We start from the raw sequence: 26,863 nt of genomic DNA on the forward strand, positions 1-26,863 counted from the left end.
TCTTGTTGTGGAGCATGGGCTCTAGGTGCGCAGGCTTCAGTAGTTGTGGCGCGTGGGCTCAGTAGTTGTGGCGCACGGGCTTAGTTGCTCTGACACATGTGGGATCTCAGACCAGGGCTTGAACCCATGTCCCCTGCGTTGACAGGCAGATTCTTAACCACTGCGCCACCAGGGAAGCCCGGATATTTTTTAATATGTTTATGTATGTATGTATTTATTTATATGCCACGCCTCACAGTATGCAGGATCTTAATTCCCCGACCAGGGATTGAAACCGCCCCTGTAGTGGTAGCACAGAGTCTTAACCACTGGACCACTAGGGAAGTCCCAGGAAGGATATTTTATTTTATTTATTTATTTTTTTTTGGAAGGATATTTTAAAACACAGTTCTCATAATGTCACACACACACACACACACACACACACACACACACACACACACACGCCCCACCCCAAAATCCTTCCAAGGTCTACCATTGCTTTTAGAATAGAGACTGAAATTCTTACCTGCCTCGCAAGGCATGATTTGGCCCCTGCCCACCTTTCTAGCCTCATCTCTTACCAGGCCCTCTGTTCCCCAATTTCCACCTTCTCTTGGTGTTCCAGCACGTTCTCCCACCCAGAGTCTTTGCACGGTCTGTTCTCGCTGGAATGCTCCCAGAGGTTTTTTCTCCCCTCACATTCACCTAGTTAGCTCTACTCAGGCTTTAGCGCTCAGCCCAAGTCCAGTCCAGTCCATTTTCATTTTGAAGTTCTTACAATTCCAGATCATTTTTCAGTTTGAGATTTTACATTTATTAGCATGACTCGTATGTTTATTTGATTAGTTTCCCCCACTAGACTGTGAGTGCCCTAAGGGCTGGAACCTTGCCTATCCCGTTCACCCCCGCATCCAGTAGCACCAACCAAAATGCCAGGCACATGGAGGACGTACAATAAATATCTGTTGAATGAGTGCAATCCAAATCGACAGGGCGGTTGGATTGCTAGTCGATGGCTCAGGAGAGAGATTTCTGGGCCGGAAATAAAGACTTGGGGGTCACTTATAATTCAAGACGAGTGGACGGGCTCGTCCAAGCGGTGTGCGGACTGAAGAGAACTGGTAACTAGTGCAAGATAAACTGTAACGTGGCTCACAGTCTCAGCACCAAGATGCCAAAGCTCTCCTCCGCTTAGCTGCGGCTCATGCCAGTCGCTGCCCGCCCTGGTTGTTGGAGCCCCATCCCTAAACTTCACAAAAGGACCAACTCAAACGCCCTCAACCGGGCCCACTATCCTCCAAGCTCAGCTCCCTGCTCCAGGCCTCCCTCCAATAGCTGAGCAGGAGCGTTTCCCTGGCACCGCCTCTTCCGTCCGCAGCAACCGGAAACGAGGCAGTAGCGTCGGAAGTTGAAGAGAGTTTCCTGTGAGCGCGGCTTCCTCAACATGGCAGCGCCCTTGTCAGTGCAGGTGGAGTTCGGGTGAGTCACAGAGCTGGGGCGCCGTGGGGATGGAATGAAGTCGTTGGGCTCGGAACTCCCCTCCCTCTGCCTTGGGGCCTGTCACGACCGAATCGCCGAGGCTCCCGGCGACTTCCTTGAGCTACGGCACCCGCCTCGGAGAGCTTGAGAGGTTCGGTCCGCCTGGGCCACGAGGCCGTATGTCCGGGAATAGAGGCGCACGCCAGGGCGTGGAGGTGCGGTCTGGGCACTCCTCCGTACCCTGAGCCCTGCTGGACTCAAAAGGCTTGATGGTTAGCGGGCGGCCTCTCTACCTTCGTTGTCAGCCCCGTTTTGGAGCAGGCCCGTGTGTCTGGTATCTGAGTTCCTCGGATCGCGAAGGAGCACCTCCAGCCCCTGATTTCTTTCTTCTGGCAGCAATTTCCGTTTACACGGTTCTTGGAGCCTTGTTTCTCGTGGGGTGTGTGGCCAAGACGAGATTCCTTTCCTCCCTTTCCCAAGATTTGGGGGTGTTGAACAGACCTGAACCCCTTTCAGTACATTCAGTAAACCTGCTACTCACCAGTCATATTACTGAGTGCCTCCTGCAGCTCCTGAGTCAGGGGGCGGTGCGGGGCTAAGTAAGGTAGTAGCACAGTGGAGGAGACTAACCCTGATGACAGTACAGTATGCACAGGATGAAAAATGCAGGATTGGGGCACACACACCAATAACTGAAGAAACACAGAGGAGGAGGAAGTCTCCTCAAGCCACTATCTTCTGCCTCCTACAAACAGAAGGTTTTTCATCTGATTTCGGAGCTGAGAGAAACTGCAGAGGTTAGAGAGAAGGCAAAGAAGCTGAGACCCTAGGAGATGGGTGATATAATTTCCAGAGTCCCATGGAAAAGCTGGGACTAGATTTGTCTTTGTGTGTGAAGATAAACAAGACAAGGCTTATGTGAAAGGAAAAGTCCGGGATGGGAATCTAAAACCTCTGCCCGTAGATGCCTTTCCTTCCATTGGATGCCCCCAGTTTCTTTCATGTTTTTCCTTCATTGCATAGCCCATTCACCAGTCATTTATTGAGTGCCTACCATGTGTCAGGCGGTGAGCCAGGCACAGAGGATACAAAGATAAATAGAACTTTGTCCGTGCCCTCCAGCGTTCAGCGTTTCTGGCCCTTGCAAGGGGGTAGTCTCATGAATGTTAACTGCATTTTAATTGATGATATTGTCTGGCCCCACGGGTCCAATTAGAACTATGTTTGTCTGGCCTCCTGACTATATTGCTTTTCTGACCCTTTGCCCGGCTATGCCCACCCCCATAGCCTGGGGGTTCTAGGAGGATCCCTGCCGCTTTGACAGGCCTCAGCAGAGCTGAAGAGGGAGAAGCTGCAGATTGCCAGTGTTAAGGCTTATCTACAGCTGGCTTACCTGTCATGCTCACTGAGTCAGACATGGTGTTTGTTCCTCAGAAATGTCTTCTGTTTGCTAGGTTCTGTGCTGGCAGCAGTGGGGAAGTCATATGAGGAAGATATGGTCTTTGCCCTCCAGAGCTTACAGACTAGCTTGAGCACCCGTTTTCTGGTTTGAGCATCTCTCAGCCTCCCTTACCCCCAAGAGCAGTAGTGAACCCTGGCAAGGCAAGACAGCGTTCCCTTCACCCACCACCCCAGTGTCCCCTGAGAACTGCAGCTTCTCGGGAAGCAAGAATGCCCAATATGTATGCCAAGCCCAGATTCCTTCCCTCTTGGTCTCTGTCTCAATGCATGTTTTTGCCCCGGCCTTTCTTTCATTTCCTACGTCTCTTAGCAGACTTCCCTCATCCTTTATTCTGAACCTAAGTAGGTTTGCAAAGAAGCTGCCTTGCACATCATTCTCTCCCTTGTGTCCCTCAGTTCCACCCCAATCCTTGAAGAGTCTGGGTTAGGCCTTTGCCTCTTTCCTCTGAGCAGATGTGGTCCCCTCAGCCCCACCAGCTCTGATAGACGCTCTAGAAGACCTCGCCCACCTTTCTCCCTCTTGTCCTTGACCAGTTCTGCCGTCCTCATCTTGCCTCCTGAACAGAGCATTTTCTCAGGTCACAGAGGATGCAGAGTATGTAGTACAGATGTGAGATGCCCTCTTCTTCTCCCTTTTCCTCCTCCTTTAGTCTGGGAGGTATTGGCAAAGGGAGGGAATGCCATTGAAGTCAGAGAAGAAGTGAGGGAAATGGGCATTTTCATTCATTCATCAGATATTTATTGAGTGCCTGCTGTGTACCAGGCCAGCAGGTGGAGGGGAAATAAATACAAATATATAAGGTAAAAAGATGAAGATAAACTAGAAAAAGTGAAGGCCGTATTGGGAATGTCTGTACCAGTCACTGGTACCAACAGACACCTCCCACCGAGTACTGGGGAGCAGAGGAAAGACAGGTATCTTAGGTTGTAATGCCTTAATTGCGTTTGAATAGGAAATCCTCTAGAACATAAGAGTCTGGCTTTGGTTCTCTTCTGGGACCAAAACAGGCCCCTCCTGCCTCCCTGAATCACTCTAGAAGCTGGGCATGCACCTTCCTCCCCTCCAGATGTGCTGACAACAAAAATGTCAACCCCTCCCTCGAGGGCTAGTGAACCCAGCAGTGACAGGTCACTCTCTGAGCCAGACTGGTTCTTTATCCGCTTGTGAAGGGAAAAACAGCCCTGGCCTCTGAGCCTGGCACCACCAGGTTTGGCCAATCTGAGTTGTTTGCCTGGATCCCCGTGCTTCCAGTTCCCACTCCTCTGACCCCCAACTCCTGTCGCCCCTTGCCTGTCACCCTCCCCCACCCCAGCTGCTCCATGTGCCAGCCCCCACCCAGGAGAGAACGAGGCTCTTGGAAGGGGATAAATGGACGCTCTGTGCGGGCTTGCAGCTGAAATGGCCCTGTGCACGACCACAGATGGGCCTCCTCTCCCCCTCCACATTTCTGCATCAACAAAGCATGACCTTGTTTGGATGACAGTCGCCCCATGTTTCCCCCATGACAATGCTTGCCTTGCCTTTGCCTCCCAGTGGACTGTCTCAGGACATCTCTGTTCTCTGAAATTGGGGAAGGGTGGTGGGGTGGGAGGCATCACATCCGTCAAAAGTCTGTTAAGGCCTTCTCAGTTAAGATCCATGTGAAGTCTGAGATGGGAATGGAGAGACCCAGGGGGAGGAGCAGTGTGGAGCACTGAAAGAGCCCAAGTGTCTGCATCCTGAGCCCTGGCTTCTGCACTTGGCTTTGAGCATCTCTGCTGTCCCAGTCTTCCCTTGGCCAGGTGCCTTGGCCAAGACTCCCCCAAAGGTCAGGAAGCCCCTTGAGGGCACACAGAAGTGAACCAGACTCTGCCCTCAAGGGGCTTCCTGACCTTTGGGGGAGTCTTGGTTGTTTCTGGGAGAAACCAGTTAGAATTCAAATCCTAGTTCAGCCACTGCCTGTCTGGCCTTGGACAAGTCATTTCTGGCCCCAGTCTGCTTCTCCACTGGTTGGAGTTAATAATACCCGCCTCCCTCCTGCCTTTCCTGGGATTCCCTGAAGATGAAATGAGAGGAAGAATGTTGTAGCAAATGGCAGGGTTATTGCTAAGCCCAGTGGGGTCTCTTACCCTCCAGCACTGTGGTGCGCCCACCAGGCCAGCAGCGGGGGTGGGCGTGGGGCACAGGCTGGGAAATTTCAAAGCATCGCCAAGCCAAAGGAAACCTCTAGATACGCAGGGTCTCTAGTGTGCCACGTGGTAGCTTCTCAGCATTTTTGCAGGTGGAAAGACTAAGGCTTCAGAAGATGAAGTCACGTGCCCAGGGCCTTGCCGTCAGGTGCAGGTAGAGCCTGGTCTCCATCTTAGGGCCCACAACTCCAAAGCCTGTGCTCTGCCCCTGTGCGCTAAGGCAGAGGAATAAAAACAAGAATCTGCAAATTTGGATACTTAAATATTAATAAAAATTGTTTCTCTCCTGCTTTACCACATCAGGAAGCCACATTTGAGACTTGATCACTGGTACCCAGGGTGTTCCTGAACCTTGGGCTCTGCATCTCTTGGGCCTCTGGAGCCACCCTCCTCCTCAGTTTTCAGTCTCTGAGGCGTTTGCAGGAGCTCACCCAGCTCTTTCTCTGGCCCTCCTTTGCAGAGGCGGTGCGGAGCTCCTGTTTGATGGTGTGAAGAAGCATCAGGTCACCTTGCCTGGACAGGAGGAACCCTGTGAGTATGGGCTTTCTGAGCCCCTCTCTGGGGGCCACTGGGCAGGAGCTGCTTCACAGGGTCACTCAGCCCTGTTCAAGTGAGAATGGGTAGAATTTCCCTGGCCAGTGAGGAGGAAGGAAGAGAGATTTCCAAGTTGTCCCCGCATCCTCTCCGCAATCAGCCAGCTTTGTAGGGAGGAGATGGCCTAGCTTAGTCCTTACGAGCGCGGGTTCTGTATTCAGACAGACTTGAGTTTGTTTTGGTTTGGTTTTTTTTGGCCGTGCCACGCAGCTTGTGGGATCTCAGTTCCCCAACCAGCGATTGAATGCAGACCATGGCAGTGAAAACCCGGAATCCTAACCACTAGGCCATCAGGGAACTCCCTGGACAGGCTTGAGTTTGAATCCCCTTAGCCCCTTAGGCCAGTCACCTCACTTTTCTGAGCTTTAGTGTTCTTATCTGTGAAGTGGGGATGGTAATCCCTATCTCTCAGGGTTGCTAGAAGGTGTCAGCCAGCTGTACCATGCACTGGACGGCAACAGAGAGATGTCCTCATGAAGGAGGTAACCTTCGTCAAGAATGGAACAATGCAGATGGGCTTACGTGGTGGGAACAGGATTTGGATGAGAAGAAAAGCATCCAGCCAGAAAGGAGGTTAGAGGAGGGAGGTTGACTAAGGGAGACGGGGGTATTTCCATGTGTTCATTCAAACACCTGTTCACCTTTCTTTAGCGAATGTGCACTGAGCACCTCCCATGCTGCAGACCATGTACCAGGCACTGGGGAGACAGACCCTGCCTTCAGACAGGGGGAGGGAGTGAGGAGTTGATTTCCAGAGGTCCAGCTGGGTAAATAGCAGTGTAACCTAGAGGCAGGGGCTGGACATACAACTGCGGAGGTGCTCTGCAGCCCTAGCAGTGGATCCTAGCAAGAGCAGAATGTTCAGGGACGAGAGCCCGTCTCACCGAGGGCTGAGATACTTCTGGGAAGAAGATGAAATCAGTTCTATGAGGAGGCAGGGGAATGAGGTTCCTGGAGGTGAGCAGTAGAAAATGGTCAGGTGAGGTTTGACAGGAGTCTTCTGGGGCTGGATGTGCATCTGCCAAGAGTCAGACAGTTACTGCCCAGATTCACTGGCTACCAAGGCTGTTTCTGACCCTCCCTTGGGTTAGAGAGCAATGGCATAAGGCGGGTTTGTGTGCCACATTCAGAGGCCAGGGGACACTCACTAAGGGACAGAGGGCACTGCCCCCTGGAGCTGGGTGTGGGCATTAGGCTGGGGTTAAATGTCAAGACTGTGGGATTGTGTCCCTGGTGGGGGAAGACCCAAGATGATAAAGGCAATGGTTTCTTAGTTTGACAGATGGCTATGCAGCCTTGGTAGAGAACAAGGGGCTCTCAGAAGCCTCTCAAAGATTCAGCCATAAAGACTTATCTGGGAAGTTATTAAAACATCACAAGTTATTATTTATTTCCCCCTGCTTTTGCTTGGCATGCAAGTCCCCGAGTTTAATCATTCCAGCCCCTTTCATTCATTCATTGGCACCAAGTGCCAGGCATGGAAGTAAGTACTTTATTCTTTCCTGTAATTGGCACACGTGTTTTTGAATGTCTCCTTTGTGCCAGGCACTGTACTAGTTGCTGGGTATTTGGTCGTAAGCAAAACAGATATGGTTCTTGCCCTAATGGAGCTTACAGAGTAATGGAAGTGGAGCCAGGCAGTGAAGAAGTAAACACGCAAACGTGTAACTGAACAAGTGGTCATCACTGGCATGAGGAGAACAAAAGGGTGCTTTGAATGAGACAACAGGGTGGTAAGGGAAGGCCTCTTTACAGAGGTGACCTTGAGGCTAAGTCCTGAGGAACGGAAAGAAGCCACCCTAATAAATTGGAGGGAGAGTAGAGATGCAGGGGGACCACTCCAAGTACAGAGGATGGCACTTGTGAAGCCCCTGGGCAGAAGGCCTTGGGGTGGTCAAGGACCTGAAGGAAGGCCAGTGTTGTAAGGGGCACAGGCTGAGTGTGGCATGGTAGGCAAAGCCGCAGCTGGTTGTACCAATAATTGTCACAAATTCTTAGGTGGTAGCTATCATTATTATTCCCATTTTAAAAAGTGGAAACCCAAACCCAGAGATGTCAAAAGTCTTACCCCAGGTCATGCTGTTATATAAATGGCAGAGCTGGGGTTCAGAAGCAGATGTCAGTGTCGCCGCCGTCCTTGCATGTTACCACTAACCCATTACCTTTTTTTTTTTTTTTTTTGTGCTGTACGCGGGCCTCTCACTGTTGTGGCCTCTCCCGTTGCGGGGCACAGGCTCCGGACGCGCAGGCTCAGCGGCCATGGCTCACGGGCCCAGCCGCTCTGCGGTATGTGGGATCCTCCCAGACCGAGGCATGAACCAGTGTCCCCTGCATCGGCAGGCGGACTCTCAAGCACTGCGCCACCAGGGAAGCCCCAAACCATTACCATTTATCCCAAGAGGTTCCCTGAATCACATAACATCTCAAACGTGCAGTGTATTTTCCAGTTTTTACACTTTCTTTCATGCCTCCAACAGCTACTTATTTCAATTTTCATAATGAGCCCAGTATATATTACCTATCGACAAGGAAACCAAACCTCACAGAGAGAGAGAAAGAGAGTGACCTGTCCAGAGTTACTCAAGTAGGGAGGCTGGGCTGAGACCCAGGTTTTGGATCCCCCGTCTACTGCTTAGGGGGCAGGTGGGGGCCTATCCTTCCCACTCTGGAATAAAGAAAAGGAAGCAGGAGCGGCAAGCGGAAATGGCCCATGTGCTCAGTTTTGGACCCTTGGCTGTGGATCTCTACCTCTGGCTTCCATGTTTGCCCTTCTGTGCCCAGAGGTGTAAGTCACATCACAGCCGCAGAGCTGGTTGGCAGCTACCAGGCCTCACCCTGGCACACGGAACCCAACAGGAGGGCAGGGGCCTGGTGCCACTGGGAAAGTAACACTCTTTCCCCCAAGCCCGTGCCCAGATCTGCCATCTGGCAGCCTTCCCAGCCCAGGGGCTGCCACTTGGCCAAGCAGGTCTTGGAGACTCCAGCAGAGAAAATAGCAGCCATAAGATCATGGATTGTGACAAGGCTCACAAACAAGGAGACTAAACAGGGCCCTGGGTCCTGGGCCAGGGGAGAGCTTTCAACCCAGCCAACTTGGGAGAAGAGGCTGGGCAAGGCCAAAGTGGGTGAGATCGCAAGAGAGGAGCCTGGCAGCGCGTGATGGCAAATTAGTTATTTCTGCAGGCCTCTTTTTTTCCACCTGTAAAATGGGAAGTTGGGCTGGATTTAGTCTGGAGTGAGCTGGTTATCTGTTTGACATCTGCAGTTGGAAAAGTTGCTTCCAGTTCTAAGTATATGGTTCTGGGAAACAGGGTGCACTGATCCAATGAGCAGTTGTGTGTGCAGGGGAAAGGGGGGTGGGTCCTTAACCGCTACCTCCATGGAATAGGCCTTGAGTGGCCAGGGTTGGGAGGCACCCACCAGCTTTGGGCACTGGCCACCGACAGCTGGCTTTTGTGCCTCAAGGATCCCTTCAACACAAGGCTCGCAGCCCATGGTTGGTCAGTGGCCTGAAGCAAACCCAAAACCTCGGCCGTCCCAGTGTGGGCATTACCTGCCTTGGCCCCCAGGAAGAGACTCGTCTGCCTCACCTTTCCCTGCCTCTCTGCCCTGCCATTGTATTAAAGGGGGGCTGGCGCGGGAGGCAGGGTCGGCTAGGGAGCTCCCAGGCGCTTTAAACTGCTTAGCATGCATTTCACAGCCTCTCTGGGGCCAGCTGTTCCTTTCTCTGCTCTGGGGCCTGTTTGCTGATCCCCTCCCCACCACCCTCCTCTCCCCCCAACCACTCTCAGTCCCTGTGCAAAATTGCTTTTGAAAAGATCCACTTTCTGCTTAATTAAACAATGAGGAGCGTCCCCACGCACATCTGTAAACCTCCTTCTGAGGCCAGTTTAGCCCACAAACTGCTCCATTCTTACCCCCATTCACTTGTAAATGGACCCTCTGATGTTCCCTCTACCCTCTCTTGTCTTTTACTCCCCCCATCCCAGCTCTTTCTTCTCCCCTTTCAACTAAGGCCTGGGGTGGGCTCCCAGAAGAGCCCTGTCCTGGAGCCTGGTGGACTTGGTGGGGACAGGAGCGGCTTAACCTGTGGAAGAGAAGACGTAGGGGATCCGTCTCTCCCAAGTCTGCATGGTGTGGGGAAGCGGAGCCACATTTGTTGGCGTGGTCCCCAGGACTAGCCAGGCTCGGTGGGTGGGAGGGACAGGAAGCCAGATTTCTGGTTGGGAGAAAAGCTCTCCCCGGAGGCCTTCAAGAAGAGGCTGGATGAGGGTCCACCGCAGCCGGGATGCAATATCAGATGAGACCAGAGAGCTAGGACACCACGGGGGCCCTGCCACAGTGGGTGGCTATTGTCCCCAGACAAGGACAAATCCACTGGGGCACAGGATTCTGGTGGGACCCTTTGTAGGTGCTAAGAGGGGCATGTGTGGTACCCCTTTCCCAGCAGTCTTTAGGAGAAGGTTCTGGCAGCCCACAGGATAAGCAATCCTGAGTCACTGTGGGCAAATGTGCATCTGTCTGGTCTGTTTGACACTGCTGGGCCTGCTGCTGGCATTAGGAGTATGGATTATTATCCCCATTTGTTAGAGGATAACCCTGAGACTTAGGTCAAGTGATATCCCACCCAGGGCCATCTAGTGCACGGCCCAGGGCCTTCCGGCTCCAGAACCCGAGCTCTTAACCCCTCTGCCATGGGAGCAGTAGCTCCCATCACTTGCTCTTCCCCCAGTAGGCAGGCCAGGTCCCAAGGCTTCCTGCACTGGAAACCTTACACTGGGGTGCTCATCTCCCTGCCCTGGGCTGCCTGCCCTCAGAGTGTGATTCCTTCCACCTGGGTTGTCCAGGGAGCATCTTAGGAGTTTGAAAATCTAAAGTGGAGGGAAGGCCGGTGCTTGGGGCCCCCTCGCCACTCTCCCAATGCCCCCATTCTCTCATTCCCTCTCCAGGTCTGATAGAAAGGTAGTGGATCCCACAGAAAACCCCAGCCAGTCCCAGCAGTGTCTGTTCAATAGTTCACTGTACCGCACCCTCCAGAGCTTCCTAAGCGTGTCCTCGAGGTGCCAGGCCCCTGGGCAGAGCATGTGGAAGCTCAGGGCAGCAAGAGAGATTAGAGGGTACAGTTCTTCCTCTGGCTCGTAGAAGAATTACAGCATCGCTATGCCAGGCACAGTGCCAAGAGCTCTATGTGGACCATCTTATTTGAGCCTCACAACAACACTATGAGGCATTCTTACAGTTCCCAATTGACAAGGAAGCTCAAGAGAATTCCTTGCCCAAGGTCATATAACTAGGAAGTGATGGAGTCGAACTCAGACCCAGGGCCAAGTCCCATTCTTAACCAGTCCTCCTCCCCCGCTCCGCCCACAGTTGTCCGTGTGCTCAGTAAACATCTCAGGGGCGTTTTGTGTGAGAGATTCCCTGCTGCATGCTGGGGCTCACACTCAGGAAATACCCCTGGGGCTCCCGAGGAGGGAGAGGCCTCTTCCCAAGCAGCCCCTTCTCAAGGCCCACACATGCCCTGCATAGTCCAGCCCTTGCTAGCTCTCTGGCCTTGTCTCAGGCTGATCTTCTGGCCTTCTCTGTTCTATTACCTTGAACCTGCCAACTCCAACCTGCCTCAGGTCTTCCCATATGTTCTTCCTTCTGTCTGGCACACTCCCGCATCCCACTCTTCTCATCCTTCAGGCCTCAGCTTCAGTGTTAATATCCTCAGGGGAGCCCTTCCTGATCCCACACAAAGGAGAGGGCATTTGTCACGACTAATTAAGTAATGTCTGTCTCCCCTGCTGGCCTCTTAGCTCCATGAGGGTAGGCTCTGTGTCCGCCTTACTCTCCGCCGTCTCCCTGGCACCTGGCACGTAGTAGCTGCTCAGTAAATATTTGTCTTGTGAGTAATTTCATGGGATCCCATGAGGTAAGCCACCATCGGTAGCAATGGGAAGGCAGGAGGACACAGAGGGGGAAGGTGCAAGTGAGATTCCCCAGAGCCATCCCTGAGCCACCAGCCCCTGACTCTGCTTAACCCTTCCTCCTCCCCTGGGCGCCTTTGGAAGCTGACCATCTGGCTTGGAGGCTATTTGCATATTGTCTGGGCCTCGGCAACCCTAGCACGATGTCCCTGGGGGTGTGTTTCAGGCTAGGCGGAGTGGCCCTTGCAGCCTGCGAAGGGAGTCGGGAGTTCCACCTCTCCCCACCCCCAAATCCAGGCATGGGGGAACAATACGGGTGGTGATGCGGTGGCCTCACCATGGTAACAGGCTATCAAGAATGTGGGCAGGCCTGGGGGGCGCAGAGGAGGGAGGGAATGACCTCAGCAAAGAGAAGCATCATGATAAATGAGCCAGCACCCACAGCAGACTCCCCCCAAGCCCACCCCTTGGGGCCTCCACGATGGTGCCATCACTTGGATGACCCCGACATGACCATTAGTCCTCCCCACCATCCCCAGCCTACGAGAGTGGAGCAGAAATCCCCTCTCGGAGGGAGCCAGGGCTGCCACCCAACTGGGTCCTGGTTCTGAACAGGCCAGTGGGGGCTGTGGAGGTGCAGCTGGTGGCCCTCAGGCCAGGCACTGCCCAGTCCCTCAGTGCCTCTGTGCACACAGGCACAACCCCGCCTGCCGGGGCTGGTTGATGGATGTGTCAGGCCCCGGCGGCTCTATCGAGCGGCCACAAGATGTATGGGCTGGCGGCCCACCAGACAGTGCCAAGATGGAGGCCAAGGGGAAACCTCTGAAACCCAGGCCTCTGGGAGGAACCCAGCCAGGAGTCTAAATGGACTGCAGCTAGTTGGAGGCAACACTCCCTGTCCCCTGCCCACTCCAGGGACCGTGAAGACTCCCATCTGCTTTGTTTAAAAATAGGAGTTAAAATTGAAAGGCGCAGTCTCAGTCTGTGGACACTTTGCCCATGGCCCTGTGCTCTACTGGCGTACGATCCAAGGAAGCTGGCACAGAGCAGAGTGAACCAGTCCATCCAGGGTGCAGCCTGCCTGAGTGCCATAAAACCCTGCCCAAGGCTGGTGCTGTGTGTGACACGCGCTGGGCCTCTCCTTAATTGGCAGCCTTTCCCTCGCCTGCGTGCCAGGAGTCCACCTCCAGTTAGGGAAACCAAGGCACTGCTTGGACCCTTCTCCAGCTTAGTCCCTGAGCTTTGTCTCAGGCACGGACCTAGGACAGAGACCCCTCTGAGACGTTGACTCGGGATGGGGATGGCTAACCTCCAGCCCTCTGCTGGCTTCTCAGAGACTAGCTGTCATCTCAGCTAGTCTCTGAGAAGGCTACTCTTGCAGCCTCAGGGATGCTCTGTTTGAGCCATAGATCGTTGAGAGCCATAGCCTTCGAGGAGATGATAGAGCCAGGTTTCAGTGTGCTGTGGCCTGGGACCTGGCTCCCAGAGAAGGAGAGAAGGCCTGGGAGACAGGGGGCTCTGAGCCTCCAGGTGACGTACCGAGCTTGGTGGCTGTCCCAGAACCACAGGCAGATCGCAGTGTCCAGCTGAGCAGGAGAGGCCCTTTCGACCCTGAACCTCTCGCCTCTTCAGGGTGGCCGCCCCTGGCCTGGAGGGCTCTGTGAAGGGGGAGTAGAGGGGCAGTGATTTGTCAGCGTCTCCGGCTGGTGAAGGATCCTTCTCTCCTTCTGTCAGAGGAAATTAAATGATGTTATCGGCTCAGCAATTGTTTTTCTTCCCTGACAAAGGGAAATATATGCAGACCTTCCAAGAGCAAAGCCGAATGCTCCCCATCTGGGACTGGCTGGGGAGATAAAGGTGGAGGGGCTCTCCCAGAAGCCTACCCATGGCGGTTTCAGACCATCTTCAAGGGCTAGTGGGTGGAGGTCTGTCTCTCAACCCTTTCAGACGTGACCATTCCTCTTGCTGTCTGCGTTGCATCCCCATTGCCTCTTCTTCAAGCTTTCAGCAGTGCCAGATGCCACTTTTCTCTGAAGACCTCTCCAGGTCCATTTCCTCACCTTGGGAATCCACTAGTTCAGGGGCCATGACAGCCCGGTCTAAAAGAGGCCCTCTCAGCCCCATATTCACTTCCTCCTGGTCCAGGCAAGGCCCTGAGGGCCAGGAATCATTTGGATTTGACATTAGTTTGTTTTGTGCCTTCTTCTCCAGGGGACATCCGGAACCTCCTTGTCTGGATCAAGAAGAACTTGCTAAAAGAGCGGCCGGAGTTGTTCATCCGGGGAGACAGCGTGTGAGTCCCTTTCTCCCTTCTCTGAGGAGGGCAGGTGAAGGGAAGGAGGTTTGAGCCCCTGTCCTTGGTTCAAGCACAACCTTCTCTGGGTCCTGTTCTCCCTTTATCCTCCTCTTAGCCCTCCAAGGAAAAGGCTGCCTCTGTCCAGCTCTGTTGAAGTTTATTTTCAGTTTTCTTGTTACCACATTGGACTGTTGGGGATTTTTTTCAAAACCTGGGTCAGGAGACTGGTAAATTTATCAAAAAACTTAGATTCCACCTTCTGCTTGCCACAAACTTGCTGTGGAACCTTGGGCAAGTTACTTCACTTCTCTGGGCCTCAGCTACTTTCTCCATACAGACATTACTGAGGAAAAGATGCTACCCAAGGTCTCTCTCATCGCTTGACAACCTAGGACAGTGTTCTCCCATGGAACTTTCTGTGATGATAGAAATGTTCTCTATCTGTGCTGTCCAGTACGGTAGCTGCTAGGCACGTGAGGATATTGAACCCTTGAAATGTGGCCAGTGTGACTGAGGAACTAAGTGTTCAGTGTTACTTAAATGGAATTTAAATTTAAATGTGGCTCGTAAATACCGGGCTGGACAGTGCAGGTCTAGGATTACAGGGAGTCACTGCATGTGTGTGCGCACACATGCACATTCATGCTCGCTGGGGACACCCCTAGCCCAGCCCAAAGCTTCTGTATCTGTCCCAGGCCCAGCTTAGCCTCCTAGGAAAAGATCCAGATTCCATGTGCCATGAACTCACTATACTCCTACAACAAGGCCAGCCTGATATGTCACAGAAGTGGCCAGGGCATTTGTGGGACTTGTTCATCTGCCTCGAAGCAGAGGTTCACCAGTAGGCCCTGGGGGCTAGGGCTGCCATCCAGCCTGTGGCTCAGGTCATGGTCCAACAGTCGTGGAGGTCACCCCCGAGGACAGCAATGCTCTTTGGGTCATTGCCAGCAGGAACCAGGCTAAGGTACCTGTCCAAATATCGGCCTGCCCTGCCTTACTCCAGGCAGGGCTGCTCTCAGGCCTTCAGGGGCTTGGGGCCACTAGCAGGTTTCCCTGATTCAGAAAAGCCAAGGTAGCCTCCTCTCCAGGACGCGCATGCGGGAGGCCTAGGACAGTGAGGTTAGACCCCTGGAAAGATAGGCTGCTACCAGTGGTTCCCATGCTAGACCCTGGCAAGCAAGCACCTCACACGCATCATCCCACTTCATGCTCCCGCAGAGCTCGTGAGGGAGGCGCTGTGATTTACCCTGTTTTCAGATGAAGAAACTGATGCTCAGGGCAACAAAATGACCTGCCTGAGGTCTGGGAGGTGGCAGTGGAATTTGCACCTGTGTTGCATCTGGCCCTCAGACTTTCCTATCGCCTCCACTCCCTGGGAGAACTTTAATGGGGACCCTCGAGAGAAAAGGCTCCCACCACACTCCTGCGGCCCAAATGTCTAAGCCTCTGCCCCTGCCCCAGCCAGCTCCCACCCTTCACGCCCTGCTACTCACCACCATCTTTCCCACAGGCGGCCAGGGATTCTGGTGCTGATTAACGATGCCGACTGGGAACTGCTGGTCAGTACCTCGGGGGACAGCCCTCCCTCAACCACTCCCCTCACTGCTTTGGTAGGAAAGCCTTGGGCCTCTCCTGAGACGCAAATAGGGTGTCTACGTAATCCTCTGTCCCGATCTGGCCTCCAGTCTGAGGCTACTTGAGTCTCCCACCCCAAGTGAGGAAGGAATGGGTAGCTGGGGGAAGTGATGAGCTCTCCTCCACCCTGGAGATTTGCTAGTAGTTAATGTATAGGGTACCCGTTTTTTTCTGGTAGATCCTATCTTTTTCTCCCAGAGCAGCCAGGCTCCCCCTCTTTCCCTCTCAACACCTGGGGAGAAACTGGAAAAGTGCCCTTGACGGTCTTCTTATTTCTCTTCTGGACCAGGGTGAGCTGGACTACCAGCTTCAGGACCAGGACAGCATCCTCTTCATATCCACGCTGCACGGCGGCTAAGGGCCCTTCTCTGTGCCTGGGCCCCCTTGGGGTGGGGAGAACAGAACAATCAGACATCCCCTTGGGCCCTGCTTCCAGATCTCCCTGTCTCCCTTGGCTGCTTTCTTCCCTACTCTGTCCCCTGAGCTCCCTCCAGGCAGGGAAAAGAGGCCAGGTGCTAAAAATGAGCCTTTCTCAGGCACGTGAGCAGGGGAAGGCAGGCAGGCGGGCAGGCGCCCGAGCCCGGCACTCCCTCTCCCAGCAGCTGAGGTGGGGGAGGGTGCCCCTTAGTTTGTCAGGAGTGGAGGGGTCTGTGCGGCCAGGTGACCCGGCAGCTCTCTACTCCTGTGTCTCAGTCTAAACACTGAGTGGCCGCTGACGAGGCACTCCAGCTCCTGGGCCGTGGTGCCTTCCTGGGGGAAGATGAATGAACCTGAATAGCTGATGGCAGGCCCCTCCCTTCTCAAAGATTGGAGGGGTCTCCGCCTCAGTTTCCCCATCTGGACAGCAGAGGGCTCTGCCTGTCCCCCACTGATATCATTGTGGAGCCCCAGCTGGGGTCCCCTATTCAGTGCTGCCCCCCCCCACAGCAGCTGCTCTTCCAGCCGCACCCTTCCTCCTGCTCCCCCACCCACAGTGCTTGACCCTGGCTGGCCTCCCCCCACACAGGCCACCAGATGGGCTCCTGAGACGCTCCTCCTGGCAAGAGGCTGCCAGCGTGCAGCTCATTCTGCTGAGCGGGGAGAGAAGGAGGGTGTCGGCTAAACCTTGGACTGGCAGATAGAGGCTTGGGGGGGGTCAATGTGCCTCAGTTTCCTCCTCAACAACAACTGAATTTTTATAGATTCTGAAAACTGCAGAGATACTTGATGGCACAAATGTACACTTGATCTCCTCTCTCTCCTCCTGCAGGAAGCAGGATGGGGGCAGGCAGCACCTGGTAGGCAGGATGGTTCACCCCTCCTCCCTCCATCCCTTCTGGAAGTCTTGGGGCCTCAGTGCCTGCAACAGCTGGCCTTGGGCAAATAAAAGACTAGGTTGTTTACTGGCCTTGCCTGGAACTTCGTCCTTAGAAACCGGTGGCACCCCACATTTCCCCCAGCCGTGGTCTCTGGTCCAACCTCTGTCTTCAGCCTAGGGCTTTCAGAACTTCCCTTCACCCGAGAAGAGAGCAGGGGTTGCAAGCCAGACTATCCAGACTCCGAGAAAGGGTGATAGGACGGGCCATCTGGAGAAGGGGTGGCAGAGCCGGTCTGTGCTGACCAGCCTGCGTCCCGAGATACTTCCCTACCCGTCTGTCCGAGGCCAGGCTTTGTCCCACCAGCTGCAGCCAGCGGCCTCAGGACGGAGGAGGCATAGATAAGACTGCAGAGCCCCACTTCCCATGACCTGGAGGAAAAGCTTTGTTTGCTGGAGGGAGACCTCAAAAAAAAAAAAAAAATTAGGGCATTAACATCATCCCGCCCCCAAACTTTGCTTTCCATTAAATGTTAATAATTTAAGGTGGAATTTCTCGAAAGTGCCAAATGGTTGTCCTAACAGTGTTGGCGGTGGTGTGTGCACATCATTCTCAAGGCTTTGTGGGCAGACGACCCCGGGCTGGTGAGCTGCTCTCCAGCACTGCTGCAGGTGGAGGCCCCCTGGGTATGTGTGTGTGTGGGAGTGGCCATGTTGAGGTTACGGTGCAGGTGCTGTCTAGGGAGAGGCTGTATGACCAGCCCGCACTAGGTGCTGAGGTCGGGGTCTGCATGTTAGGGAACAGGGTAAGGGACAGCCTCACTTGAAGGATCCACCTGTCCCGGTTCTTGTAACCTGGAAGTGCCTTCCTGCCTCCAGCCCCGCGGAGCTTCGGAGTGCCCCTGGATCAACCCCCGCAGGATTCCAAGTCCTGGGAACTGGGCGAGAGGAATCCTTTCCTGCCTGCACTGGGGAGAGGAGGGGTGAAAATGGGATATCCCTTCCTCCACAGCGTGCCAGTTAATGCTGAGGAGCAGGGCAGGAGGACGTGCTGGGGAAGCCAGGTTCTCCACTGAAACGAGGGATGCCAGCATCACGGCTGAAATTGGCCAGGGCCACACTCCAAGCATTTTGGGTCATTTTCAGCTTGGGCGCGAAAAGGGTCAGGGATAGATGACCTGGGCTCAGACCCGGTGACACCCAACTGCCCCCCCACCCCGCAACTCCTGAACCCACTTTTGAGGAAATAAATAAATAAGCCCCACTATCTCCAAAAATTTGTCTTTAATGAAAAGAATTCGTTTGTCCAAGTTCTATTTCCAAAGCCGAGGCGATTGCCCCGTTGGGGCAATGAGCGCATCATTCCCGACGCTTCTCCCACTCCAGCCGCGGCTGGAGGAGACTCAGCCCATGGGTCGGTCTGGAGGGGCTGGCGGGAGGGGTCGGTTTATTTGGGATTTAGGGGTTGGTTTAGGCTTGCTTAGGGGATACTGGTGGGGGAGGATGGGTTAGAATCAATTCAAAACGAGTTAGCAAGCGCAGTCCGCCGGCATCTTCTTTCGTCCCGGACTTTGTGCGGCTCGGGCCGAGGGCGAGCTCCCCGGACCACATTGGGGCCGCGCCGCGGCGTGCCAGCTTCGTTCCCGGCCGAAATTTGAAAAAGGGAAAAACGACGCTATCGCTTGGAGGACCCCGCCAGCCAGGACTGGTCACCCGCAGAGGAGGAGGAGAACGAGGACGACGACGAGGGGAGGAGGATGGCGGCGCTGGTGACAGGGACCGGTGTCCCTCCTTCGCGCGCCTGGCCAGGGCCGCGATCCTCGCGCTGGGTCCAGCCAGCCGCCACCCCGAGGAGTCTCGCCCGCGTTGAGCTCGGTCCCTGCGGCTCCCGCCCCTGTCGTGCCCGGAGCTCAGCCACAGATGTCCAGCCACAATTCTCGGTTGGCCGCAGACTCGTACAAGAATTGCGTTTGGACAATCAGTGGCGAAGCCCCTGAGTTCAGGGCCCCGGTCTCCTGCGGGGTTCCGCCTCGCTCCTTAAAAGCGCCGGACCAGATCTCCGGAGATTCGCGGACCTCGCAGATGCTCGGCAGTCGCGGCCCATCCCGCGGTAAGGTGGACGAGCAAGCACGCGGATCCCGACCCTGCGTGGGGATCCCGGTCGCTCCTGGCGCGTGTCTCCTTCGATCGCGGCCCGGGGTCCCTAGAGTAGCCCGCGTTGGGTCTCTACGCCGCCCCAGGTCGGGGGACTCTCCTCTGTCAGTCCCGGGGAACCCCCGACTCCCCTCTCCCCGCCCCCAGCCTGGGCTCCCCGGGTTCGCCGGGAATCCGGAAAACAGGGACCCGAGGCCGGGTCGCGTTTCCGAACCCGGGGTCCGGGCTGCTGGACTCGTGGGTCTCCCGCCCCCGCCCAGCCCCGCGCACGCACCGGCTCGGGCGCTCTCCGCTTCCCTGTGGCTGAGTCGCGGCCGGGGCGCCGGCGGTAGCAGTGGCGGCAGTGGCTGGGACGGCGGGGAGCGCTGGAATGCGCCGCCGGGTCACCTGCAGCGCCCGGGGAGCCGGGCTGGGAGCCGGCGAGCTGGCGAGGCGCAGGGCTGAGCCCGAGCGGGCGCCTCTGGCGGCTCGGGGCCGGGGCGGGCTTTTAGTGGGCCGCTCCAACAATACGGGCCTGGCGCGGAGAAAGGGGCTCGGCTGCAATTGGTACTGGATTTGAATAACGCCACGGGGCCATCAATGGTCATTGTGTCGGCGGGTAATGAATCTCCGCTGTCTCTCGGGCTGGCCAGGCAGCTGCAACCTGCGCTCAGGCAGCTCTTAAAGACATAGCGTGCCCCTCCCCGGGGGCCGCCCCCCCTGCACCGGCCGGACCCCTCGCCCTCCCACCCCCACCCAGCATCCTAGACTCCCAGTGTCCCGCCAGCTCCTTCGCCTGAACCCTTTGCACATCGCCCCCTCCCTCCTCTTGGGCCAGGCACCCGCATCTCGGCCCTGCACTCCCATGGACCCAACTTAGGCCCCTGGCCTTGGTTGAGCTCCCCAGGAGAGCCCAGGGGACTCCAGAATCTTTTAAGGCTCAACTCTGGCCTTCCATCTGCATCTAAACCTGAGGCCTCTGGAGCCTTCCTGCCTTAAGCTCCTGCCCCAGGGGCTTCTAGCTGGAGGGTGAGGGGGACCGGTCTAGAGGTCAGAGGGTCACCACCTTAAAAGGCTGTGCTGCAGGGTAAGGGAGGAGGGGATGCAGTCCCAACCCCCAGGCTGAAGATGCCATCTCGAGAGACTGCACTCCCACTAGGGATCTGGAGACTGCCCTCTCTGCGGCCAAGGACAAGGGCTTATTCTCAGGATACCTCCTGCAGGCTCCTGGATGCCTCAGCTCTAGCAGGGTTGTGGGGATGGGGGTGGGGGAGCAGGAGGGTGTGAGAGGAGCATGGAATCTGTTAATTCTTGTCATTGTCTCTTCCACTGGACAGCCACACTGGTCCAGGAGGGCAGGGGCTCTGTCTAGGTCTGGTATGCCCCCACCCCACCCCAGCCCACCCCAGCCGGGTCTGGGACAAAGAAGGTTCTCAGTCTACTGGGAGATACAGACCCAATTCCTCACCTGCAGAGCTCACTCAGCCTATCTTTCCCAATGAATCTCACACCTTGGAGGGGACTTTGTGGTCGTTCTTCCCATGCATTCTGCTCTCCATTTACCCCAGGGTTCCCCAGGCACCCCAAGCGTCCCTGCCCATGCCCTGAAATCCTCTCCTCTCCCCACAGTCTGTGGGCCACCGCCACGTGCCCCACTGAACTGTGATTATTGCTTGATCTGTTTTCCTCTCTGGGACGGGAAGTGGGTCTTACTGATGATCTTTGTGCGTCCAGAGCCTAGTACAGTGCCCTCCCCCCAACCCATCGTTGAAAAGCCGTTGCTGACTTAAAAACGAGCCGCGTGAACTTCTTGGAGTTTCTTACGGAAGTTGAAAAAATAAGGCTTCTGGGGAGTAATACTTGAAGTCAAGGTTTTATAGAGAGGGAACCCCGGCTAACCAGGTCCTAACTCCTGTGAATGCTCCATCTGATAAAAATAATAACAACAATAACTGTGACAAGTACTGTAAGTACCAAGCACTAAGCATCTTAAAGGTAGGAGCCTTTTGACTCCTCACAACAACCCTGGGAAGTAGGCACTGTTATCAGCCCCATTTTACAGATGAAGAAACCGAGATTGGTGGCAGTTAAGTCCCTAGTCCCCAGCTGGAAGGTGATGGAGCCAGAGTTGGAACCCGCCGCACACTACAGATTCCCAGCCTTTACGTGGCAGATATGGAGGGGGACTGGCGTAAATGCGCACTCCAAACGGTGAAACCCAGGAGGCACCCCGTGTCTGTTTATAAATTATAATCCAGTTCCAGCCCCACCCCAGCCTGGCAGAAACACAGCCTTGACAGAGAGGACGAGAGTGGTCTCTGCAGTAGTGGGTCGGGAGGAAGGCTTCTCCGTGTATGTGAGAGCTACTTAAAGCCATCAGCCCCCAGCAGAAAAGAGTCAGTTCCCCTCACCCTCATCCTCAGGGAAACTGAGGCGCCTAGAAGGGTCCTCCTGCTAGTCACTGAACAGATAGCATGCCTACTGTGTGCTAGTCGGGGACTCGGCATGGGCAGATGTCCCCAAAGGAGATGCACAACAGAGCACCAGGGAAGGAGAGCCGCCCCGAGGAGCTGCCAGCAAGGTGAAGGCGGGCGGAGCGCCGAGGCGGGCACTGTTCCAGGAGGAGGGAAAGGCACCTCCAAAGCTAACACGCAAAAAACGACTTGGTGAGTTTTGGGAAGGAAGGAGATTTGGTGTGGCTGGAGCACGAAGGGGAAGTGGAGTTGGAGCTGGGGTTGACCCCAGCGGGCCCTGTAGGACACTGGAAGGGTTTGTGATTTTACCCTAAACGCAGTGGGGATCCTGAGAGGTTTGACAAGTTCAGATTTACATGTTTAAAGGTGTGCTGGCCCTGGAGTGTAGCAAATGGGAGGCAGGGGGGCGGGATAGGGGCAAGCTGGTCAGCGACGGAGACCAGTTAGGCTACTGCTGGTTTGCAGGTGAGAGCTGGTAGGGGGACCTGGACTTAGGTGATGGCAGAGCAGAGTCCCCAGCTGTGTTTTTGACAGTCTTGTTACTAATGAGTAACATTTAGTGAGCACCTGTGGTGTACTGTGTGTATGCTGGAGCCTGGGGGGAGGGGGAAAGAAAGATGAACAGAGTCTGATGCTGCCTGTCCAGAAGTATCCATCCAGTGGACAGACAGACACACAACAAAAGGATCCAGCCCCAGTGAAAGGAGCGGAGCCAGGGGAAAACCCTTTAACTGAAGCATTAGCAAAATTCTCTGGGATTATAGAAGACTGAGTGATTCATTCCAACAGGGAGGATGTGGGAAAACAGCTGGGAGAGGCAGCATTGCCTCGGGCTTCCAGGCATGTGAATTCCAGTAGACTGAACCTTAGTTATTGCCTCTGTGAAATGGGGCCATCATGCCGGTCCTGTGTCCCTAGAGATGGTTATTAGATGCTTATGGTGTTGGGAAGGTCCAAACATGCCTTGCATTTGCTTGCAGTCAGGTTTTATCATTATCTTCCAACATATACAGACACATATATACACGTTCAGGCTCAGGCATGCACTCAACTCTTCCTAGCCTCTGCTCTCTCCCTTCTCCCTTGTTAAGAAAGACCAGCTCTCAGGAAGAAGGTGGCAAAGTCTCCCACACCGCCAGTTAGGCATGCCGTTCCTACCAGGACTGGCATCTAACCAGGAACTAGTCCAAACACTGCCCGGCACAAAGGATATGCTCAGTAATTGTCTGTTGAATGAATGAATGAATGCTGTATAGGAGTCATAATTCAATGAATGGGTGGATGGATAGACGGATGAAAAAGCAGACATTGGGACAGCTGAATAGAAGAGAAAATGAATAAAGAATTGACTGTGGGTGCCTAATGTAGCCACTCAGATGAGGTTCTAGGTATGGAGCTGGACGCATCACTGTGAGGTGCTCACTAAAGGGGGCTTCCTTCATGCCGCAGCCTCCATCCTGTGCTTCAGAGGCAGGCTCATGACCAAAGCTTGGCAGACAGGTGCACAGGAAACAGCTGTGGCAACAGGTCGGTCAGGCTGCATCTCTGATCCAGATATATCAAACCCTGGAGTCCTGTCCCCAAACGCTCCCTTTCATCCGGTTTCACCGTGGCCCGGGAGAGAGGAAAGAGCCCTGCTATGACTCAATGTGTCTCCCCAGGCCAGGCCGTTGCCTGCTCGTGGCTCCCACTGCCCCATCCGTGCAGAGTTCTCTAAGAGCAGCCAGTGCTCTTACATGGTGACGAGCTGAGCAACCTGCCTTGGAAATGAATTGACAACCTGATACATCCCCAATCTCAGAAGATGACAAAGCCAGGCCACTGACCCCACTCAGAGGGGATCCTAAGAACCCCTACACCCTGCATAGTATATTTCCGTTTACAAAAGATGTTCCTCTCCATGAGATGAGTGAAGGAAGGGCAGGGAAGCCTTCCTCCCCAACCTGGGATACTTCATCCCATCATGCTGTGCCGTTGTCTTTATTACTTGTATCCCTCTCTGAAAGCCTGATATTTACCCACTGTCGAATTTGTCTCCACTAGAATGTAAGCCCTCCGTGGACAGGGATCATGTCCTATTCATTGCTACATCCCCAGCACCTAGAAGAATGCCAGACCCTTAGAAGGTGCTAACTTTTATTAAATGCCTGGGTAAAGGGATAGATGGGCGGATGCATGGGTCATTGTAATCCAGTTCAAAACGACCATATATTAAGTCCTGGGCACTGGGCTAAGCACTTCTCATGGATTATGACAGCTTTGTGAGGAACGCTGTTACTGTTCCCATTGTACAGACCAAGAACCCGAGGCCCAGAGAGAGGAAGTGACTGCCCCCAGGTGCAGAGCCCAGGTTATTTATATTTTTTTAAAAGTTTTGGCTGTGTTGGGTCTTTGTTGCTGCACGCGGGCTTTCTCTAGTTGTGGCGAGCGGGGGCTATTCTTCGTTGCAGTGTGTGGGCTTCTCATTGCGGTGGCTTCTCTTGTTGCAGAGCACGGGCTCTGGGCATGCGGGCTTCAGTAGTTGCAGCACGTGGGCTCAGTAGTTGCAACGCACGGGCTCCAGGAGAGCCCAGGTTTTACATCCAAGTCTGTCTATCAGCAAAGGCCATGTTCGTACCCAAGCCACCATCTGACACGTCTATTTTCCCAGCACCCGGTGATGTTGGAGCCATTGGAAGTTAAGAGCTGGGACTCAGACATATTGTCTGATTCCAGTTATGGAAATATTCAGAATAGGTAAATCTATAGAAACAGAAAGCAAAAAATCATAGCTTAGGGATGAAGGGAGGAGACGTTTGGGGGGAACAGGGAGTGAAAACTAATGGGTATGGGGTTTCTTTTGGGGGTGATGTAAAGGTTCGAAAGTTGATTGTGGCGATGGTTGTGCAACTCTGGATACACTAAAAACCATTAGATTGTACATTTTAAATGGGCGAATTGTATGGTATGTGGATTACATCTCAGTAAAGCTGGTATTAAGAAAATGGTCGGGGCTCAAGAATCTCACCTCTGCCGCTTACCTGTGAGGCACATCACGTCGCATCTCTGAGCCTCAGGTTCCTAAACCCGTAAAATGGGGAAAATAAACGTCTCATGGGGTTAATGTAAGCACTAACTAAGATAATACATGTTACTATCCTCATTTTATCGAAGGGGAGCCTTAGGCCCAGAAAAGGGAAGTGACTTGGCCTAGGATGCACAGCTGGTGGGTGACAGGTGAGGGGCTCTGGCCTGGGTCTCTGAGCACTGCTGCTTCTTCTAGCATGATGTAGACTGGGTCAACATTTGTGCACCCACCCAGCCCATCACCACCACTCCCTTCCATCTTCCCCATCTTCCCCCTTCTCTTGGGCTCTGAGGCCCTGTCTCCCCACTGCCCATGCCCATGAGCAGACTGAGGTAGCGAGATTCCCCCAGAGCACAAGACGCCCTCTCCCCCAGCCCCTACCCTGCTCCCCTCCTGGAGCCATGATGCTGTCTTGCCTTTGCTTGTAATAAAGAAAATATCTCAGCTACCCTTCCACAGTTGCTTGGCAACCCCAAAGGGGGGTGGGGGGAGCAAAGGGGAGGAGGAAAGGGGGAGAACTCTGGAGCCAATCTGGAGACAAAGAGTAGGATTTGGGTGACATGGAGCCTGTTCTTAGTGCTAACCTGGCCTGGCCGGGGTGACGGGTGGGGGCAGGGGGCTTCCTCTCACCCCACTGTCTCACACCAATAAATATGGATTAGGGAAATGGGCAGAGTTTTTCCCACGGGCCTGAAAGACCACATCTGACCTTTCTACCCCCTTTATGTACCAACATGACAGTCAGAGAGAGCAAAGAGCAGGACCCCCTGAGATGCCTCCCCCGTGGCCTTCTGACTTGGGGAAACTTTTCACCCTCCTCCTTCTCCAGGCCCCAGACCAGGTCACAGCCCCGCCTGGGCCCAGGTCCCAGAGACAGGAGGAGGCTGCTCTTCAGGGGCCAGTCAGGAGCTCCCAGCCTCGACGGCACAGAGCCCAGGCGGGCGGCCCTGGGGCAGCCTGTAAAGGTGCTCCCTGCCTCCCGTGCCAGCCCCCTGCCCCGTGGCTCGGGCTCTGTGCTCCCCGTCCCGCCCACCTCTGCCTGGGCTCCCTGCATTAGGAGCCCTGCTCTCCCCACTGGCCCTCCTACAGCCCTGTCCCTCTTCCTCGTCTTTCCTGACCTCACTTCGCACCCCTCTTCCCCCACCACCCTCGTTTCCATTTGGTTTCCCTCTTTTCCTCTTCTCCAGGGTGGGCCCCCCTGCCGTAGTCCCCCCCAGACCAGGAAGCTCTTGAGGCTGAGGTTCCTGAAGTGAAGATGGCAGAAGGGGTTGCAAAGGCGGGAGGGTGGGGTGGTGATCTCTCTCCCTGGTGCCCCGGCTCCCTGGCCACTGGCCCGGGGTGGAAAAAGGCCTCTCTGAATGGAGTCAGTGTGGAGACAGGAAAAGCAAACACCTCAGCCTGGGCTGTACTGGCCTGCTGGGGCGGGGGACAGGATGGGGCAGGGGACTGGGCTCGTTTCAACCTCACCCCGTCAACCCTCCCTTGGTTCCCGAGGGCCCATGGCTTCCTGGACCCTCAGCCCACAGTGTCCAGAAAAGGAGTGGGTTTAGGGACTGGGGACAAGCCCTCCAGGAGACACCTTCGCCCCAATCTTTCCCTGCCCCCCTGCCCAACCCCCAGCCAGTGCCCTTCCTGCCCAGCAGATGCCAGGAAAATCTGTGCCCGGGAAGGGCGGGCTAGCACCTGAGGGCCTGCCTGACCAGCCCTTCTCAGCAACGGGAACTGGGTAGGCAAGTCACCTTGTGCCAGAGATGGCCCCAGCAGTGCCATCCACCTCCCGGGCTGAGGGGACCCCAAGATGCTCTGCCCAGGTGAGTGCTCCTCTGGAACCACAGCCGGGCAGTGAGGGAGCGGGAGGCTTTGTCGGGGCTCCCTATGCGTCCCCAGAAATCTGTGACATTTTCTGTCGGACTGTCTCACCCTCTGTCTGCGGTGCGTGTGGCACTTGTAGTTTGGTGAGAGGAACCAAAAGGATGATTAGAAGAGCTGGAGGTGATATGGGGATGAAGGGAGACAGAAGGGGCTGGAGTCTGGGAGCGGTACTTCTAGATTCCAAGCCAACCTTTTGCTTAAGACCTATGGAATCACAGAGGCTCCTGTGATGGTCTCCTTTGAACACTTTGGATCCTAAAAGACTTTTGGAATGAGCTCAGAGAGGGGTAGCAACTCATCCTGGGTGACACACCGAGTTGGTGGAACTGGAACTCAAACCCACCAGGCCCCCTTATGACGCCAAGGGCAGTACTGTTTGTGCTCTGGGCGCTGTGCTCGGCCACCTTGCCTTCGCCCTCCACACACAGTTTGGTCCCTCTGACTTTCAGGGGCAGTTGGGGGAGGGCAGACTCTGGATAGCACCTCCCAGGGCAT

The 26,863-nt window shown here is 54.9% G+C and overlaps 1 protein-coding gene and 1 long non-coding RNA gene across 8 annotated transcripts; one reads left to right on the forward strand and one right to left on the reverse strand.

Moving 5' to 3' along the window:
* The first annotated feature begins 500 nt into the window (after positions 1-500).
* On the forward strand, positions 501-26,277 carry URM1 (ubiquitin related modifier 1). Of its 7 annotated transcripts, XM_049711611.1 has the most exons (6): positions 1,305-1,461; positions 5,552-5,622; positions 13,809-13,890; positions 15,404-15,452; positions 23,724-23,779; positions 26,140-26,277. In XM_049711611.1, exons 1-5 carry the CDS (start codon positions 1,427-1,429, stop codon positions 23,754-23,756), a joined length of 270 nt encoding a protein of 89 aa, XP_049567568.1. In that variant the 5' UTR covers positions 1,305-1,426; the 3' UTR covers positions 23,757-23,779; positions 26,140-26,277. The 7 variants fall into 7 exon arrangements, with proteins under 7 accessions (XP_033282974.1, XP_033282978.1, XP_049567568.1 ...); XM_033427083.2 differs by lacking the exons at positions 23,724-23,779; positions 26,140-26,277 and adding an exon at positions 16,778-16,913 and having other exon boundaries at positions 501-1,461; positions 15,404-15,503; XM_033427087.2 differs by lacking the exons at positions 23,724-23,779; positions 26,140-26,277 and adding an exon at positions 17,835-18,091 and having other exon boundaries at positions 1,304-1,461; positions 15,404-15,503.
* On the reverse strand, positions 18,092-19,617 carry LOC125964878 (uncharacterized). The gene is made up of 2 exons (XR_007478194.1): positions 19,251-19,617; positions 18,092-19,025 (listed from the first exon to the last, which is right to left on the reverse strand). It is a non-coding gene; the product is annotated as an uncharacterized LOC125964878 (long non-coding RNA).
* Positions 26,278-26,863: the final 586 nt, after the last annotated feature.

Source organism: Orcinus orca, chromosome 6 (assembly GCF_937001465.1).
Source record: "Orcinus orca chromosome 6, mOrcOrc1.1, whole genome shotgun sequence".
Classification (NCBI taxonomy): domain Eukaryota; kingdom Metazoa; phylum Chordata; class Mammalia; order Artiodactyla; family Delphinidae; genus Orcinus; species Orcinus orca.